General features: G+C 38.7%; 2 protein-coding genes across 2 annotated transcripts; both read left to right on the plus strand.

Annotated features, from left to right (window-relative positions):
• Window positions 1–8,482: 8,482 nt before the first annotated feature.
• LOC137826388 (2-oxoglutarate-dependent dioxygenase 19-like) lies at window positions 8,483–14,330 on the plus strand. Its single transcript, XM_068632339.1, has 4 exons — window positions 8,483–8,790; window positions 8,892–9,127; window positions 13,493–13,820; window positions 13,905–14,330. Exons 1-4 carry the CDS (start codon window positions 8,575–8,577, stop codon window positions 14,139–14,141), a joined length of 1,017 nt encoding a protein of 338 aa, XP_068488440.1. The 5' UTR covers window positions 8,483–8,574; the 3' UTR covers window positions 14,142–14,330.
• A 341-nt stretch (window positions 14,331–14,671) lies between these two features.
• LOC137825303 (uncharacterized) lies at window positions 14,672–15,619 on the plus strand. The gene has a single exon (XM_068630977.1). It carries the CDS (start codon window positions 14,672–14,674, stop codon window positions 15,617–15,619), a length of 948 nt encoding a protein of 315 aa, XP_068487078.1.
• The last annotated feature ends 2,183 nt before the right edge of the window (window positions 15,620–17,802 follow it).

A 17,802-nucleotide genomic window follows, 5' to 3' on the forward strand; every position in this document is an offset into this window, starting at 1 on the left:
ACCAGTCGCCGGAGGAGCCCCCATCCCCACTCCAGACTACAAGAAGCTTTACCCGTGGGCCAACTCAACTTTGCTGAAGGAGACTTCTTCAGTAAACTCTGCACTGGCGGTGCTACGGCTGAAGAAAGGGGACCAACCCAACCTCTCGTTCCACAAGGAGCACGATGACAAACTGATGGTGCTGCCTTGCCCTCCTGACGTGCCAATCTGTGCGGATGACAAGGGGAACAACGACGAGTTGTTCTGCTTCATCTACACTACTCTCTTCAAGAAGGTGAAACTCAGGTTTCCCTTCACCCGTTTTGAACGGGAACTATTAACCGAACTCAACATCGCCGCCCAGCTCCATCCCAACAGCTGGGTATTCGTGCGGGCGTTCCAAATTATGTGCGCGCATTTGGGACTACCGGCCTCGGTAGAAGTTTTCCTTTTCCTGTTCGAGGCCAAGAACCCTGGAGATTGCCCCTGGGTGAGCTTGAATGGAATTGCTGGGAGGTCGATCCTCTCTATCTTCCAGCAATCTTACAAAGATTAGAAGGGAAAGTTCGTCCAAGTGCGTCAAAATGATCAAGACCCTTCACTGCTCGACGACTTTCCCTTGTACTGGGTAAACAAGGGAAATAAGGACTCCAAGGAAAGCTTCAGAAGGCCAAGAAGTCCTGACAACATGGGCGAGTTGGACAAGGACCTCTGCCTTTTCTGGAAGAGCGTGGCAACCGCTAACATCACCTTCCCCACCTCTGCAATAATCACCTTCGAGTTCCTCGAGGTCCAACTCGAGGCTCACATAGGTTAGCACTTACTTCGACATTTAGCTTTCGTCTTGTGCTGCATCTCTGTTATCTATTAGTGGGCGTCCTGTTTGTTGCGCACTAGACTTGGTTTTTATTTCCTGCACCATTTGTTTGTCTTATTTGCACATGTACTCATGTACTTTACCTTTACCTTTGCACTTACTTGTATATTTTTGAGGCAAGTTAGCTGAACTGAGGGCGCTCGCCCGAACCCATAAATTGGCATCGGGCTCTCAAACTGTGCCAAACTCGGTGGTGGAGATCGCCGCTGCCCAGGGGAGATCGCCCCCTCAAGGCCCAGCTCCTCCAGAAGCACTGCCCGCCCCTCAACGAAAGAAGCTCGTCTTGAGGAAACCAAAGAGGAAAACTCCTCAAGTGGTCCAAGAAGACGAGGATGAGGACGATGAGGCGACTGAGGACGGCCTCATTACAAAAAGGAGAAGGGTAGCACCTTCTTCACCACCTGCTCTTCCAACACCAACACCGCCTTCTCCCCCAGCTCCAACACCGCCAGTCCAAGCAGTACCCTTGGCAGCTGCACTTCCTATGATTGAGGGCAACGAGCCCAACTTCATGGAGAACCCTCCGAGCGCCTCCACGCCATTCGTATATGCTGGAGAGGGTCCCCCTTCAACTGCCTCAATCGCTGAAGCTGCAGCAGGTGGGGATGAAGGCGCTCATCACTTGCCAATACTCATTACCGAGTCCCCCACATCACCACCACGCCAGGAAGCCCAACCCCATCAACCAATTCAAGAGGGTGGCGGTGAGACTCAGCACCAGGCTCCTTCAGCACCCCCACCAACAGCAGTTGCAAGCCTTCCCCTTGCAGTCAGAGAAATCTGGGGGCCCTTCACAGCCAAACTCAAAATGATGGCAGATGACCTCCCCTCTATCATAACTAAAGCTGTGGAGAGCTCCAACAAAAAACTTCAGGGTTATATCTCCACACTCGAAGAGGAGAATCGCCTAGTAAGGATCGAGGCGGAAAAGCTATCCTGCAACCTGATGATGGCGGAAATTGAACACTCAAGGGTGGAGGACGCCATGAACACCAAGCTGAGGATTGCGCGCAAGGAGGCCTCCGACCTACGCCAAAAACTGCACCTCCTAGCTCAAGAAAAGATCGAGCTAGAGAGTAAACTGGTTCCCTACCGGCTCAAGGTGGCTGACTTGGAGGCATAAAAGTGGATGCAACCAAGGTAGAGAACCTTGAGAAAAGGTTGGTTGAGCGGGAGGTTCTCCTAGGAAAGGTTGAAAAGGAGAGGGATGACGCCGTGGCCAAGCTCGCCGAAGCCAGAGAGGAGAATGAAAAGATTGCTGCAGAGCTGGCCCAGGTGCGGGAGGAAAACAAGAAGGTTGTTGATGACCTCGTTCAGACTCGTAGAGAAACTGAAGAACTGAAGAAGCGAGTTGACGAGCTGAAGCAGCAAACCGAAGGGCTCAAGCAACAAAACGAAGAGCTTGAGCTGAGCTCTGCCCAAGTCCTCGCCGCTGGGTTCGACGCCGCCCTGGAGCAAGTCGCCTGCCAATATCCCGAGCTCGACCTCTCCACGGTGTCAATATGCAATGAAGCGGTGGATGGGAAGATCGTGCCTTCTGAAGATTAGTCATCTCCATCCACCGCTTATTCCCTGAGAACTTTTTGCACAATCTTTGTAATAACTTTTCTTTTCTTCTTATGTATTTCGAACTGATGCCACCTTATTATAAATCTTTCTGCTTCCACATGTGGTCTTTCTGTTTGCTTTACTTCTCCTTGTAAAAACCGCTTAAACGAATTTAACTTAACGATTCTGCGGGCGCAACTGTTTACTTACTGCTTCGAACTCGATCAAACCATCAACTTTCGAACGATAGCATTCTAATAACTTGTGAACTTAAGGCAGCGAGCTTCAGCGTGAAACTACTTTCTAAACAACAAGTTTCAACCCAACTGATAGTTTAAGACATAGTTCACATGATCTGCTCCATCGAAACGGGCCCTTACTCTTGTCATCGCCTGAATCTCCTCTGATCACCATCGGGTCCCGGCGATGTAAGCCTCCTTTTGCCTTCATAACTTGGCCATTGTTCCCTCATCTGGGGGTAGAGGCGCCTTTCGGATCCTTCTCTACCTCCCTGAGTTTCAGAACAATAAGCCGGATAGCTAGGCGTTCTCTTCGAACCTACCTTAGCTATCCTTTAAACTTCTTCCACCCCCCACACAGTACCTGAACTCGTTCGAGACGAGAAGGATTTTATCTTGCCTGAACTCGCTCGATGGCGAGAAGGACTTTATCTTGCCTGAACTCGCTCGACGACGAGAAGGACTTTATCTGATGCCTCTATTTTGTCCAGGGATTACATCTCCTCTTCCCTGGATGCACTGAGGACTTTTAACTTGCTCTCGCCTGCACTCGCACAAAGTCGAGGAGGACTTTAACCGGTGCCTCAACTTGCCCAGGGCGTACATCTCCTTTTCCCTGGATGCACTGAGGACTTTAATGTTGATATTGTTAGGGAAATTCGAGATTTTGAGGAAGGAGGAAGACGACCAAGGGGGGCAAATGCTTCGTTTATCTCCCTGATTCCTAAAGTTCACAACTCGTAGAGATTAAATGATTTTAGACCAATATCTCTGGTTGGATGTTTATACAAAATAGTGTCTAAAATTATGTCTTTGAGGCTCAAAAAGGTTTTGCACAAAGTCATAGACGATAGGGAGTAGGGGGTTAATGGACAACGTTTTAGTGGCAAACGAAGTCTTGGAAGAAATGAAGAGGAGAAAGACTATCTGTGTTTTCTTTAAAGTTGATTACGAAAAGGCATATGACTTGGTCATCTGGGACTTCATTTGTTACATGATAGACAGGTTGGGTTTTAGAGGTAAGTGGATTAGATGGGTAAGGGCATGTCTTGAGTCTTCCTCGATGTTAGTGTTAGTAAATGGGAGTCCTACTCAGGATTTCAAACCAAGAAAGGGGTTGAGACAAGGAGATCCTCTAGCTCCTTTTCTCTTCCTCATAGTGGCAGAAGGATTGGTTGGAGTTGTTAGGAAGGCGATTGAGAAACTAGAAAGCCTGGAGATCAGAGATAGGTCCGTTAAGGTAAATATGCTTCAGTACGCGGATGACAAAGTGTGTTTTCCATCAAAGCCATTCTAAATTGTTTTGAATTAGCTTCAACTTTAAAGGTTAATTTTGAGAAGAGTAGTATTGGCGGGGTGGGATGCAGTTTGCACATGTTACAACGCAGTGTGTCTATTCTGAATTGCGATTTGATGAAGACTCTGCTCAAGTACTTGGGCATGCTAGTAGGGGGTTGCTATAAAAAGAAGCAAGTTCTGGGAAAGGGTGGTGGATAGAGTGAGGAATAGATTAGGCGATGGAAAGACCAGTTTATCTCGATGGCAGGAAGACTTTGTTGATAAAATCGGTGTTGTCTTCTCTTCCCTTGTTCTATTTATCCTTGTTTAAAATGTTGGCTACAATGGCAAAGGAAATAATTAAGTTACAAAGGAATTTTTTTTGGGGTTGGGGGTTCGGAAGGAAGGAAGATAGCGTGGGCATCGTGGAAAAACGGTTGTAAGTCAAAGGAAGAGGGAGGACTAAGAATGTTAGAGATTAATCAGTTCAATATTGCTTTGTTAAGAAAGTGGATTTGGTGTTTGTGTTATAAGAAGAATGGGTTGTGGAAAGATGTGCTGGATTCAAAATACGGAGGGTGGAGGGAACTAATGATTCAAAGGAAATGTAGATTAAATTCTATTTGGTAGAGGGATTTGAAGGAACTGTGGGCGCTTGAGGGATGGAAAGGCATATTTGAGGATAATTGTTCACGGGACGTCGGGAATGGCAGGGAGTTAAGGTTATGGGAGGATAAATCGGTGGGAAATGCAAATCTCAAGGAAAAATTCTCGAGACTCTTCTCAATCTGTTCTGAGAAGGAAACTCTACTTTGGCAAGGAGGGGAGATGAAAGAAAATTTAGAGTGGGCATGGAAGATTGACTGGAGAAGGAATTTGTTTGATTGGGAGAGGACTCAGAACAAGAGTTGAAGAATCTTTTAGAAGAAAAAAGAGTCAATGTGGAGAAGGAAGATACTTGGGTCTGGAAACATGGTGAGACCAATACGTTCACTGTCAAATTGGCATACAAAATTCTTAAGGAAGATGGCCAGGGGGATGAGGGTGATTGGTATGTGGACTTTTGGAGGATGAAGGCTCAACCATCAACCCTCCTCACTGCATGGAGGGTTATGAAGAATAAGATAGTGTCTAAAGCAAATTTGGCGAGAAGAGGAATTTGTTTGGATAGTAGTATTTGTGGCCTGTGTGGGGAGGAAGAGGAAACTACGTCCCATCTCTTTTGTACTTGCAATGTCGCATGGCTAGTATGGTCAAAGTGTTACGAGTGGTTGAGGGTGGCATCGACGGAGCATCGCAAGCCAAAAATGCACTTTTGAGTTTTAAGATTAGTGGGATGAATAAAAGCGTTAATCAGATGTGGGGTTGTGTGTGGGTAGCGGTGGTAGATGAGTTGTGGAAACATAGGAATAAAAAGATTTTAAAAAGTAGCAGGATAGATCATATGAAAAAAAATTCTATGGTGCAAGTGAAGGTATGGTCATGAGTGAATTCTAAAGCCGGTGGGGTAAGTTTTTCGTATTTTGACTGGTGTCTTGAACCTTCGGTATGGATAAGATCTGTTAGAAAAGGGTAGGTTTTTTCGTCGTATTGTGGGGTTGCTTACGTTTGTCAGTCATGATCCTCAGCTTTTGTGTTATGGTCTGTGTATAATTTTTTCAGGATTGACTCTGAATGACTTTATATAAAGGTTGAAATATCCTGAAATATCTCAATTTAATTTATTCTTTATTTGTTGATAAAAAAAAACTGTTTTGAAAATTGATTTTTTTGTGAAATTGCTGTCTTTGAAATCGTTGCCAAACTCAACACACCTTTTTATTACGAAGTGGACTTTAAGCCTAACTCAACCCCATAAAACCGGCTCTAATCTCTAGTCGATGTGGGATCTCCAACACACCCCCCTCACGCCGAGACTACCAACTCGTGCGTGGGACTATATATTATGGGTGGTCCGATAGCGGCCCGATAGCGGGTGGCACGATAGGCCCAACACAAACACTCGCTAGGATAGGCTCGAAATGGCTCTGATACCATATTACGAAGTGGACTTTAAGCTTAACTCAACCCCATAAAACCGGCTCTAATCTCTAGTCGATGTGGGATCTCCAACACTTTTCTTTCTTTACAACAAATACTTTTCTTTTTATCGAGAAAAAATTAAAATAAATTACAACAAATACTTTGACACTTTATAAAACAAAAAAGAAAACTCAATTAGCAATATATTTGAACAAAATATATATATATATATATTAATATTTTAAGTTAAAAATAAAATAAAAATATTAGTGTATTGAGTTTTTAAATGTCCCTTTTATTTATAATTGCAAAATATCATTCTTTTAGCTGATATATAGACCATATCACGTGCTAATTCCACGTTTGTGTGCTCCCCTTAGGAGACAAAAAACAGTGGTTAAATAGATTGCTTAATGTCTTTTCCTTTGCTTAGCTCACACTTTTTTTTCATGTTTGCTTCTTCCCACGTGGATAGATAAAAAAAACATGGATAGCTCACATTTTTCGTGCTGTCTATCACTATTTCGCATAAATTTGGCCTTTGAAATTATTACTGGTGTTGAAAATTTTATAGGTACCCATTCCACTTACGAATAAATAATTTAGCGCTAAAGTTGTTCTATGACCACACCATACGACAATCATGATGAGGTTATTCTATGACCACACTATACGACAATCATGATGAGGTCGTGGATAAAATCAAGATAAAAATACAAAGAAAGATTATTTTGAAAAGACTATGATTTAGTGAGTTAGAAATTCTTATATTACATTATAGAAAGATTATGCTTTTGTATTAGATGGATTAAGTTGATCAAGGGGATGCATGAAATCTGCTTTATTATCTATTTAGTTAGTGGAAGTTCAACTCATGAATTTACACCTAATAAAGAATTAAGATAAGGTGATCCACTAGTTTTATTCTTATTTTTTTATTGTAAGTGATGGTTTGACTGGTTTAGGTAGGCAAACAATAAATAAGAGTAAGCTAAGAGGGATAATGATGAGAAATAAATGGGTAGAGGTGAACATTTTATAGTTTGTTGATGACACTTTCTTCATGTGTCAAGCTAACTCTGAAAACATAATGGTTATAAAAGGCATTCTACAAGTATTTGATCCAGCATTAGAATTGGAAATTAATTTTTACAAGACAAAATTAAGAGGGATAGGAGTGGAACAAATTATGTTGCAAAGATTTCCAGCTATGTTCAATTGCAGTTAGATGAGCATTCCATTCACAAACTTAGGGCTTTGAGTAGGGGAAGCTATAAGAGGAGTCACTTGGAAGGGCATGGTTGAGAAAATTAGAGAGAAACTAGTTGTGTGGAAAGGAAAACATCTAAGTTTTAATGGTAGGATCACATTGTTAAAATCTACAATTACAACAGTACCCTTATATTTATCTATGTTTAAGTTGCCCTCAAAAGTGAGAAATGACATTAAGAGGATTCAAAAAGAATTTATATGGGCTTAGGTCAATTAGGAAACCATATGCAAAATCAAAGAAGTTGGGAGTTTGGGTGAGAGATATTCAAATGTTTAATGTAGCTTTATTAAAAAAATGGAAGTAGAGGTTGACAAAAATGGGAAAAATGGATTGTGGAAAGAAGCATTGGAATCAAAGTACATTTCTTGGAGGAGTTTAGATAAAAAAAAAAAAAACAAGAAAGTTTGAATTTTGATAAAAAAAAATGGATGTAATAAGCCGAGTGGTGGATGTAACAAACCGAGTGTGTTTGTGTCCAATTCTATGTATAAAACATGTTGGATGATAATCTGAAGGCATAAAATGTAAGTATGAGGAAGGTACAAAGGGTGCATGGGTTTATGAAGTGAATGAGAAATCAACTAGGCCTAAACATAAAGATAGTCTAAACAGTGTACGCTGAAGGTGGGAATTAAAACTGCATACTTGTTTATGCATTTATGAAAAACATGTCAGATATAGGCTACTAGCTGCAGAGGATATCGTTTTGTGCCTTGACTGTTCTTTCTTATGCTAATATGTGGGTTCAAGCATCTTATGCAGGCAGGTTGCAGGAACATGCACTACACACTGTACCTTCAATTACCAAAGGGATGGCTTCAATGAAATAATCATACGAGGGGTGGACAACATCAATTTGCTACACAAGTAAACATCGGGAAATAACAATAATTGACTCTCTTGTTAGCTATGTACGTTGTCCCTATAGAGGCACAATCGTGTCTTTTTTTGTATTGTCTGGATTGAGGGTAATTAATTTTGTAAGACTTGTAAGTCTGTGATTAACTAAGATTTATACTGATAAAAGAACAATTTGATTAGGGACACTGATTATGTGTTAGCCCATTTATAGATATAGTGTTCAATTCTAAGATTTGAGTTTTATGTATATGGATTGAGTCAATTCCATTCCCTCATTTTATAAAATTTCTTATTGATTATAAAAAAGAACACCATATACGTTAATCATGAATCTATTTTTATATAATATAAAATTCCTCTTCTTTGGTTATATAAGGTCCTTCATACGAAAATTTATATAACTACATAGCATACAAAGTTACAGTTTTACTCAAATTACTCCATTCTGTCACCTAAACCCCCAGAAAGAGAAGAATCACTTCGAGGAGAAATTAAAGATGTTTAGTGTTAAGGAATTAGTTGAATCGAGTACTATGGTCTCTGTTCCCTCCAACTACGTTTGCCATAAAACCCCCGAAGATTCCATGTTGTATTATGAGACAGAGAACATTCCAACAATTGATTTTCACCAACTCACCTCTTCCAATTCCAATGAACGCTCTAAGGCAATCCAACAACTAGGCGATAAATGTCGTGATTGGGGTTTCTTTATGGTATTCACATGTTTAAACCTCAAACCTTATATGTATGTTTTAACATGTCCACTTGCATGTTGGAGTTCCTTCCTTTTGTTGACTTTGAACTGCTTATATAGGTAATCAATCACGGTGTATCGGAGACACTAAGGGAGAAGGTGCTTAGGGAAGGTCAGAGCTTCTTTGATCTGAGCAAGGAAGAAAAAATGGAGTTCGCAGGAAAGAAGATACTTGATCCAATAAGATATGGAACAAGCTTCAATGTCATGGTGGACAAGACACTTTTCTGGAGAGATTATCTCAAATGTCTTGTTCATCCTCACTTCAATGCTCCTTCTAAGCCTCCTGATCTTAGGTACCTTCTCCCCACACTTTTTCTTTTCTTACCCAAACTTTCTCTCATATCAAACTACACCAACTTCTATCATTTTTTCTACTGAAAAAGCATATTTATTCTACTAAATACAAGTTCTTCTAACAATTTTTTAGCCCTGAACCTTCCAAAATAAATCTTAGTCTATTCTTTTACTTATATAAGTGAGAGCTAGCTTTTATATCACTTTATTATTTTTATATATTATTTAAATTTATTATTTTTATTCTAAAGTAGAGTCAAACATATATGTATTTTCTAAGGGTAAAAGTTTCAAATTGCAAAATCTAATCCATTATTATCCAAATCTCTATTAGTTGTAATCCATTTAAATGGATTTATCTCAAATCCAAATCCATAATTTTGGATTTTAAATTTAATCCATTTAATTGGATATGGATTAGATATAAATTGGATACATTTTTTGATTATCCAAATTGTATTTTGGGTTGGATTTTGACTTGCCCCGATCCAGGTTGAGCCAAGACAATCCGAGCCCAGGTTGAGCAAAGTTGACTCAAGTCCACGTCAAGCCAAGTCGTCCGAGTCCAAGTCGAATCGAGTCAGTATGAGCCAAAGTCGAGCCAAGTCATTCCGGCCAAAGTCGAGCCAAGTCAACCCTAGGCCAAGTCCATTTAATTGGATATGGATTAGATATAAATTGGATACATTTTTTGATTATCCAAATTGTATTTTGGGTTGGATTTTGACTTGCCCCGATCCAGGTTGAGCCAAGACAATCCGAGCCCAGGTTGAGCAAAGTTGACTCAAGTCCACGTCAAGCCAAGTCGTCCGAGTCCAAGTCGAATCGAGTCAGTATGAGCCAAAGTCGAGCCAAGTCATTCCGGCCAAAGTCGAGCCAAGTCAACCCTAGGCCAAGTCAAGTTGAGTGGCTGATATTGAGTCGATCCGAGTTGGCCAGGACCGATATCGAATCGAGTTAGCCCAGACTAATGTCTAGTCGAGCCGGTCCAACACCATGTCGAGCTGAGTCTTTTGGGTTTGATATCGAGTCGGCAGGCCTGGGCCGATATCTAGACGACTGGGCCATGGCTAATGTCGAGCCGAGCACGCCCAGGCCGATGTCGAGCCGATCAGGTCCGGACCAATGGTGAGCTGAGCAAGCCAAGGTCGATATTGAGCCAAGCGGGTCTGGGCCAATGTTGAGCCGAGCAGTCCCGAGCCCATGTCGAGTCGAGCGGGCCCAGGCCGATGTCCAGCCGAGCAATCCCGGGTCGATATCGAGTCGTCCGAGCCCGAACAGATGTCGAGTTGAGCGAGTCCGGGCTGATGTCGAGTCGAGCGGGCCTTGGCCGATGTCGACACGAACGGGCCCGGGTCGATGTCAAGCCGAGCGGATCGAGGCCAATGTTGAGCTGAGCGGGCCCGGGCCATTGTCAAGTTGAGCGAGCCCAGGCCGATGTTAGGCTGAACGGGCCCGGGCCGATATCGAGTTGAGCAAGTCCGGGCTGATGTTGAGCCGAGCGGGCCTGGGCCGATGTCGAGCCGAGCGGGCCCAAGCCCATGCTGAGCCAAGCAGTCCCAGACCCATGTCGAGTTGAGCAGTTCCGGCCCGATGTCGACCCGAGCGGTCCCTAGTCGATGTCGAGCCTAGCGGGCCTGGGCCGATGTCAAGCCGAGCAAGCCTGAACCGATGTCGAGCCTAGCGGGTCTGGACCAATGTCGAGTCGTTCGGATTCAGGCCGATTTTGAGTCGTCCGAACCCGGGTCAATTTCATGTCGTTCAGGTCTGGACCGATGTCGAATGGACCGATGTTGTATTATCAAAATTAATTGACAAAGTGGATTTAATATAATTAACAAAGTGAATGATTAATCCACTTTAAATGAATTTTTAAAAAAATCAAATAAATTTTATCTAGTTAAAATGGATATGGATTTTAAATCCATTCCATTTATTTGGATTTGGAGTTATATTGGATTTTAAACCACCTACTATTTTCCTAACAATTATATGATTTCCTTAGTATGGTTGTGATGTTTTTCTTATATATAGTAACAACTGAGATTAAACCTTAAAACTAAGTTACTCAATTTCTCCCCACTAGAACAATTTTAGCAAGTTTTTTTCTTTATACATTTTTATAATATCAAGTTCAGAAAAGAGAGGGAAAACACACATGCATGAAACTCTCCACAAGGAAGTTTTAAAGTAGTCGACGCAGTTTATCTTATCTTTTGCACATCTAGATTTTCGTAATCACAAAGTTTTCCGAGTTATATGTTGAAGTATATTTTCTCCTTTTGATGAAAACAAATATGAAAATGAAGCAGCACCAACATCATAACAAGGAACCCCACCTCCTCTAGCTACTTTCCATCGATGAACCCACTTCAGTTATAATTCCAACACTCCAAAACAAGACATTCTAAACCGATCAAAAAATATTGCATTGCAGCGTCTAAAATCTTAATTTTAAGAAAAGAAAAAGAAAGAAGAATATTTGAATTTTGGACTTCATAAACTAATGAAAAACCCTCTCCTATATGTCCGACTTGCACCACTCAGTACAGCACTATTGTTGGTGAAAAAGAGAAGTTCTTAAACCTAATGGGAGACAAAGAAGTGTGCGATATGGACCAGCCCACGTAATAAGATTACCCCATTTTCTATTTTCGAGTTTATGAAAAAAAATATTGTTATTATTAATGTGATATTAAATATAAAATCAGATGGAGGTATAATTAATTATAGACATACACTGATAATAGTTTTATTTATTGATATTATATTATTAGAAAATTACCAAATAATAATTAATTTTTTTAAAAAAAAATTAATTACTATATTTATATTAACTAAGTTAGATAGTATTTTATAAACTAAAAAATCATTGATATATAAATTAATTTCTATTACTAATATAAATTTATAAAATAGTTTTTTAATTTATAAAATAGTATTTAAGTTACTAATTATTGTTTTCTCTATATTTAATGATTTTTTTAGTGATAACTTTTTATATTGAAAATCAATTAAAAATAATCATTAATATTATTTTAAGATAAATATTATAAAATTAAATAACTTATCATACATAAATATTTATAACTGAAATTATAAATATTAGTAGAGTAGTTTTACATTATTGATATATATATATATATATATATATATATATTAGTTATTAACTATTATATGATCAACATTTTCTACTATTTTCCAAATATTACTAGTGTGTTTTCTAGTTTAAAATTTTAGATATAAATTAACAGTTCACATAGTAAAATTCCTGTTTACCTTTTTATTAGAATGCTCTTTTAATAATATTTTTTTATTTTATTTTAAACTGTTGTCAGATTAATATTTATTTATTTATACAAATAAAGCTTATAATAATATTTTAAAAATATCAATATTACAGATCAATATTATATAAATTGTATATTTATTATAAATTTCAATTATTAGTTTCTTAAAAATATACTATTGATATTCAATTTAGAGATGAAAGTAAAAGTGGTAGATTGATAAGGATAGTTGAAAATAAAATATTCATATACAGATCAGGTAAGAATAGTTTGAAACAATTAAAAGAAAAACAAAATTAAAGTAATTGTGAAAGATGTACATCTCAATAAAGAAAAAAAAAAGGCAGTCTTTGTGTACATCTCAATAAAGAAGAAACAATATTAAAGTCAAAGATGTATATCTCAATAAAGAAGAAAAGAAAGTATGATGGGTATCTCATTGAAAAAGGTGAGGAAAAAGGCGAGTCTCACCCTTTAAATTGTGCACTATAATCTGTAATACAGTGGTCGATGTAATGATTTAAGATTTTGAAAAGAGTATTTTTAAAAAGATGTAAAATTAATTTCATAGTTTAAGTTCATTTTTTATTTATAATTTTCGAAAAAAAAACTTTTATTTTTGAAAAGAAGATATAATAACTTTCTTCGAAAATACTCGAAATATATCTTTTTAAAATAATTAAAAACATGAATGTTTTATAAATTTATTTTTTTTATAAAATTTAAGTTATGAAAAACAAATTGAAATTAACAACTTCAGTTAACTACTTTCGTTTGCTCCATGATGCTCCACCAAAAAAATCAGAGACAATCATGATTTCAAATTTTTTTTATATAATCTAATAAGAGGTCATTTGGATTCTTTCAGTCGAATTCCATGCAACATCTAAATAAGCAAAAAAAAATTATTAAAGAAAAAATAATTTGAAAAACAAAACGTAATTAAGGACTTAGGTAGCCTTGATTTTTTTAGATAATGCTTTATTTGTTTTAATTTGTTTGGTTTGATGACATAATATTGTATAAGAAAATTTTGCTTTGTCAATCATTGTTTTTGGCGTTGAATGGTTGCAGGGAAACTTTAGAGGAATACAGCAGAAAGGGTAAGGAAGTGGTTGAAGAGTTGCTGAAAGGAATATCTCTAAGCTTAGGGCTTGAAGAAAACTACATACACAAAAGCATGAATGTAGAGTTGGGGTGCAAGATGCTTGTTATCAACTGTTACCCACCATGCCCTAAGCCTGAACTTGTAATGGGTCTTCCTACACACACAGACCATGGGCTTCTCACTCTTCTGCAGCAAAACCAGCTTGGAGGGCTTCAAATTCAACACAAGGGCAAGTGGATTCCTGTCAACCCCTTACCCAACTCCTTTCTCATCATTACTGGGGATCAGATGGAGGTGAAACAAAATTCATTCCCTATTCTTGCATGCACTTTACTTTCAGCTTTGAGCAAATAATGAATCTGCAATTTTTGTGGTCAGATATTGACGAATGGGAAATACAAGAGCGTTGTTCATCGTGTTGTAGTGAACACAAAAGGCACTAGAATCTCCGTTGGCACTGCACATGGACCCAATCTTGATACCATAGTGAGTCCTGCGCCAGAGCTGGTAGGAGATGATAATCTAGCACTATATCGTGCCATCAAATACAGAGATTACATATACTGCTTCAGCAAAACAATGAACTCGAAACAAAGACTTATTTGGAACGTATAAGGATCTGAATCAAATTAATAAACTCTTACCATCAATTAGGCAACATCCATGATGCAATTCTTGTATCTAAATCGTACTTCTGTTTCAACGTTTTGTTTTTCTTTTGATTGATGTACTAGGAATGTAATTTCTAGCTGAAAATGGATGCGCCAACCAGCGACAGAAAATTAATTAATTCACTTCTTGAAAGCAAGTGTTATTATAGCGAACAGTTGAACTATTGGATCGAAGGTTCAATGATCATGCCGTTGTTAAATTAGTATAGTAAATAGAGTCTTGATATATTAAATTAGTATAGTAAATAGAGTCTTGATATATTGACAACCTCTAACGTTAACATACATTTGATGTTGCAGACGTGACAATGACGTAGCAAAGTAAGATTGCACGCGAATGAGGAACGTGAGCTTCAAAATAGGGTAAAAAAGAATATAGTACATCGGTTCTTACTAACATCCTGAGACCTGGTTTGATGCTTCTGTGGTGATTTTAATGTCATATGAAAGCGAAGTGAAAGGAAAGGAGTTAATATGAGGGACAATCAAGCAAGCGAGCTTAAAGATTTTAATAACTTCATCGATACAAATCTGCTGATTGAATTACCTTGTGTAGGTACGCAATATACGTGGTTTAACCCTAATGGTAAGGCTATGAGCAGGTTAGACAGAGTGCTAATGTCTGAAGAATGGTTGCTAAAATGGCCTATCTGTAAGCAGTATGTGCAAAGTAGGGAAGTTTCTGACCATTGTGCCTTAGTGGTGAAATTCATGGTTAAGGACTGGGGTCCCAAATCTTTTAGAACTCTTGATGTCTGGTTTATGGAAAAGGGTTTCTTCGCGATGGTGAAGGAAAAATGGATTTCTTACCCAGTTCAGGGGAATGCGTTTTTTATGATAAAAGAAAAGCTAAAACGGTTGAAGGGCAATTTGAAGGTTTGGAATGTGTTCGGCAACATTGAGACCTCTAAAAAAATGATTTTGCAGGAGTTAGAGGGTTTAGATCGCCAAGCTTGCAATGGTGTGGTAGCGGCGAACGAGAGGCTGAGAAGGATTGGGTTGTTGAGTCGTTTAAAGGGGAGTGATAAAAGGATGGAATCCCTCTTATGTCAAAAAGCTAGAGCTAGCTGGCTTAAGAATGGAGACTCTTGTACAAAATTCTATCATTCTTCTTTGAGATGGAGACGCCTTAGAAATGATGTAAAAGGTGTTGAGGTGGGGGGCCTATGGTGTGAGGAACCATGTACAGTCCGTGCAGAAGCAAAGAAGTTGTTTGAAAATAGATTTAAAGCAACAGGAGACTTTGGAGTAAGACTTGATGGGGTCGAGTTTAAGTCCTTAACACAGGAAGATAATATGAGCTTGGTGGCGGATTTTTCTGAGAAAGAAGTAAGAGAAGCGGTGTGGCATTGTGAAGGGTCAAAGAGCCCTGACCCGATGGGTTCAATTTTAATTTCATCAAGAAAAGTTGGGAGTTTATAAAAGAAGAGTTTATGGCAGCGTTGGTCTTCTTTCACTCAACTGGCTCTATCCGGAAGGGCTGAAATGCTTCGTTTATAGCTTCAGTTCCTAAAGGTAGGGACCCTGTAAATCTAGAACAGTATCGCCTGATATCCCTGGTAGGCGCTATCTACAAAATTATCTCTAAGGTGTTGGTTGCCAGAATAAAGAATGCCCTACCTCAATTATTGATGAATGTCAATCGGCTTTTATAAAGGACAGAGGGATTCTTGACAACGTGTTGATGGTTAATGAAGTGATAGAGGACCTAAGTGTTAGAATATATGGCTTTAAACTAGAGGTGGGGTGAAGGGTTTAAAGAGGGTTTTTGCAAACTTTTTAGTCTAGAATGAAATCCCTTTTAGAAAACTTGATTCAGAATTCAGTTTGCCAAAAACACAAAGCAATTTAGCACAGCACCAGAAAAACAATCGGTTGTTTATACCAGTTAACAAGTATAAACTGAAATTAAAGAGTTCAAGGGATAGAGAGATTGCACACACAATTTATACTGGTTCACTCTTAAACCAAGAGCTACATCCAGTCTTCCCAGAAACCATTAGGGAATCCACTAAGCAATCAAACCTAGATTACTTACACACACCACCAAAGAAGTGACCTTGATCCCCTTAAGACACACACTCCCATTAAGAATGTTGATCTTAAACACCTCAAGAACACAACACTTCTCAGCCTTACACAACAGAGTTTACACAAAGTATAGAAGGATTACACTTGTTACAGAATGATCTGAAATCAATACAAGATGAAAATCCTATTCCACTCTCTCTTGATCAAAGCAATCTCAAAGAAATCTTTCAACTCTTCAAAAGCTAAATTAGTGAAAAACTCAAATCTGTTTTTCTATGATTTAATCTTAGTTGTTTGTTACAAAAGCTTAACAAACTATTTATTGCTTACAAAGACTGGTCAAAGCATTTAAAACTGGAGCGTAATTAGTTATAAAATCATTTAAAGCTCAATCAAAGCACAAAACAGTTTTCTGTTATGGTCCCAAAACAAACAATCGGTTGAATGCTCGAATCAATCGGTTGTTTTGGTTAGACAGCAAGTCAACCATCAAAAACAGTTTTCAACCTTTCTCAAAACACCTAAGTATAAAACAATCGGTTGTTTCGACAAAACAACAGGTTGTTTTTCACTTAGTTTGAAAAACACTTTCAATTAAAAAGGTTTGAGAATGCTTAAGCTTTGGATTCAATCAAGAGTGGATTAACACAAATAATCTACCCTAGATCCTATTCTAATACACCTCAGCAACAACAAACACCTTCATTCTTCCATCAAACACAAAGGGTTTGGATTCTTCAAAGCTTGAACACACTTGATTCAACAATCTCCCCCTATTTGATGAAGACAAATCCCAGGTTGCTTGTGTTGAAATTGATTGAATCTGAAGCAGTTCCTGCAAAACAAAGTTTAAGCAAAGCACAATATCTCTGATAGAAGGTTAGAGCAAAAACAACAGATCAGCAGCATAAATAAGGCTTACTTAAACACTCAAACACAACATAGAGTTTGCAAAAAAAAAAAGATAATGAAAGACAACACAACATAAAATCTCCCCCTATTTGTCTTCACAAATAGACAATAAGAAGAGATAAAAAGATAATTGTTCCAGATTATACAAAGATTTAAAACAAAAGCTCTTAAACTGATATAAGGCAATAAACAATCGGTTGTTTCGTGAATTCAACCGGTTGTTTTTCCTTTAATCATCCTTGCCATACTAGAGATCAAAAATCTGATTCTGGACACCTTCTATCTGTTCATCCAAGGTCATAAACCGTGTATCCATGTTGTTGAATCTGTTGTCTATACTCTGGAAGTTGTTCACACACAAATCATGAAGATTCCTTTAATTCTCGGCAAAACCATCAAGCCTATTCACCATGTATCTTCCAAAAGAAGACATGGATGACATTTCATCTCCTTGATTTTCTGCACTGGTTCTAGCACCTAGATTGGTTTCAGGCTATTCTTCATGGTGAAAATCCATGTCAGCAGCTTGATCTTCTTCATCAAAATCAGCAGCTGCAGCACTTAATGAAGCACCATGATCACCTTCTTTGCTCACCCATTTCCCATTTATTTTGGTGAATCCCATCTTGCTAAGAGAGCCATTGTTCATCTCTTGTGTTGGC

This window comes from Phaseolus vulgaris, chromosome 8 (genome assembly GCF_000499845.2).
Source record: "Phaseolus vulgaris cultivar G19833 chromosome 8, P. vulgaris v2.0, whole genome shotgun sequence".
In the NCBI taxonomy this organism is placed as follows: domain Eukaryota; kingdom Viridiplantae; phylum Streptophyta; class Magnoliopsida; order Fabales; family Fabaceae; genus Phaseolus; species Phaseolus vulgaris.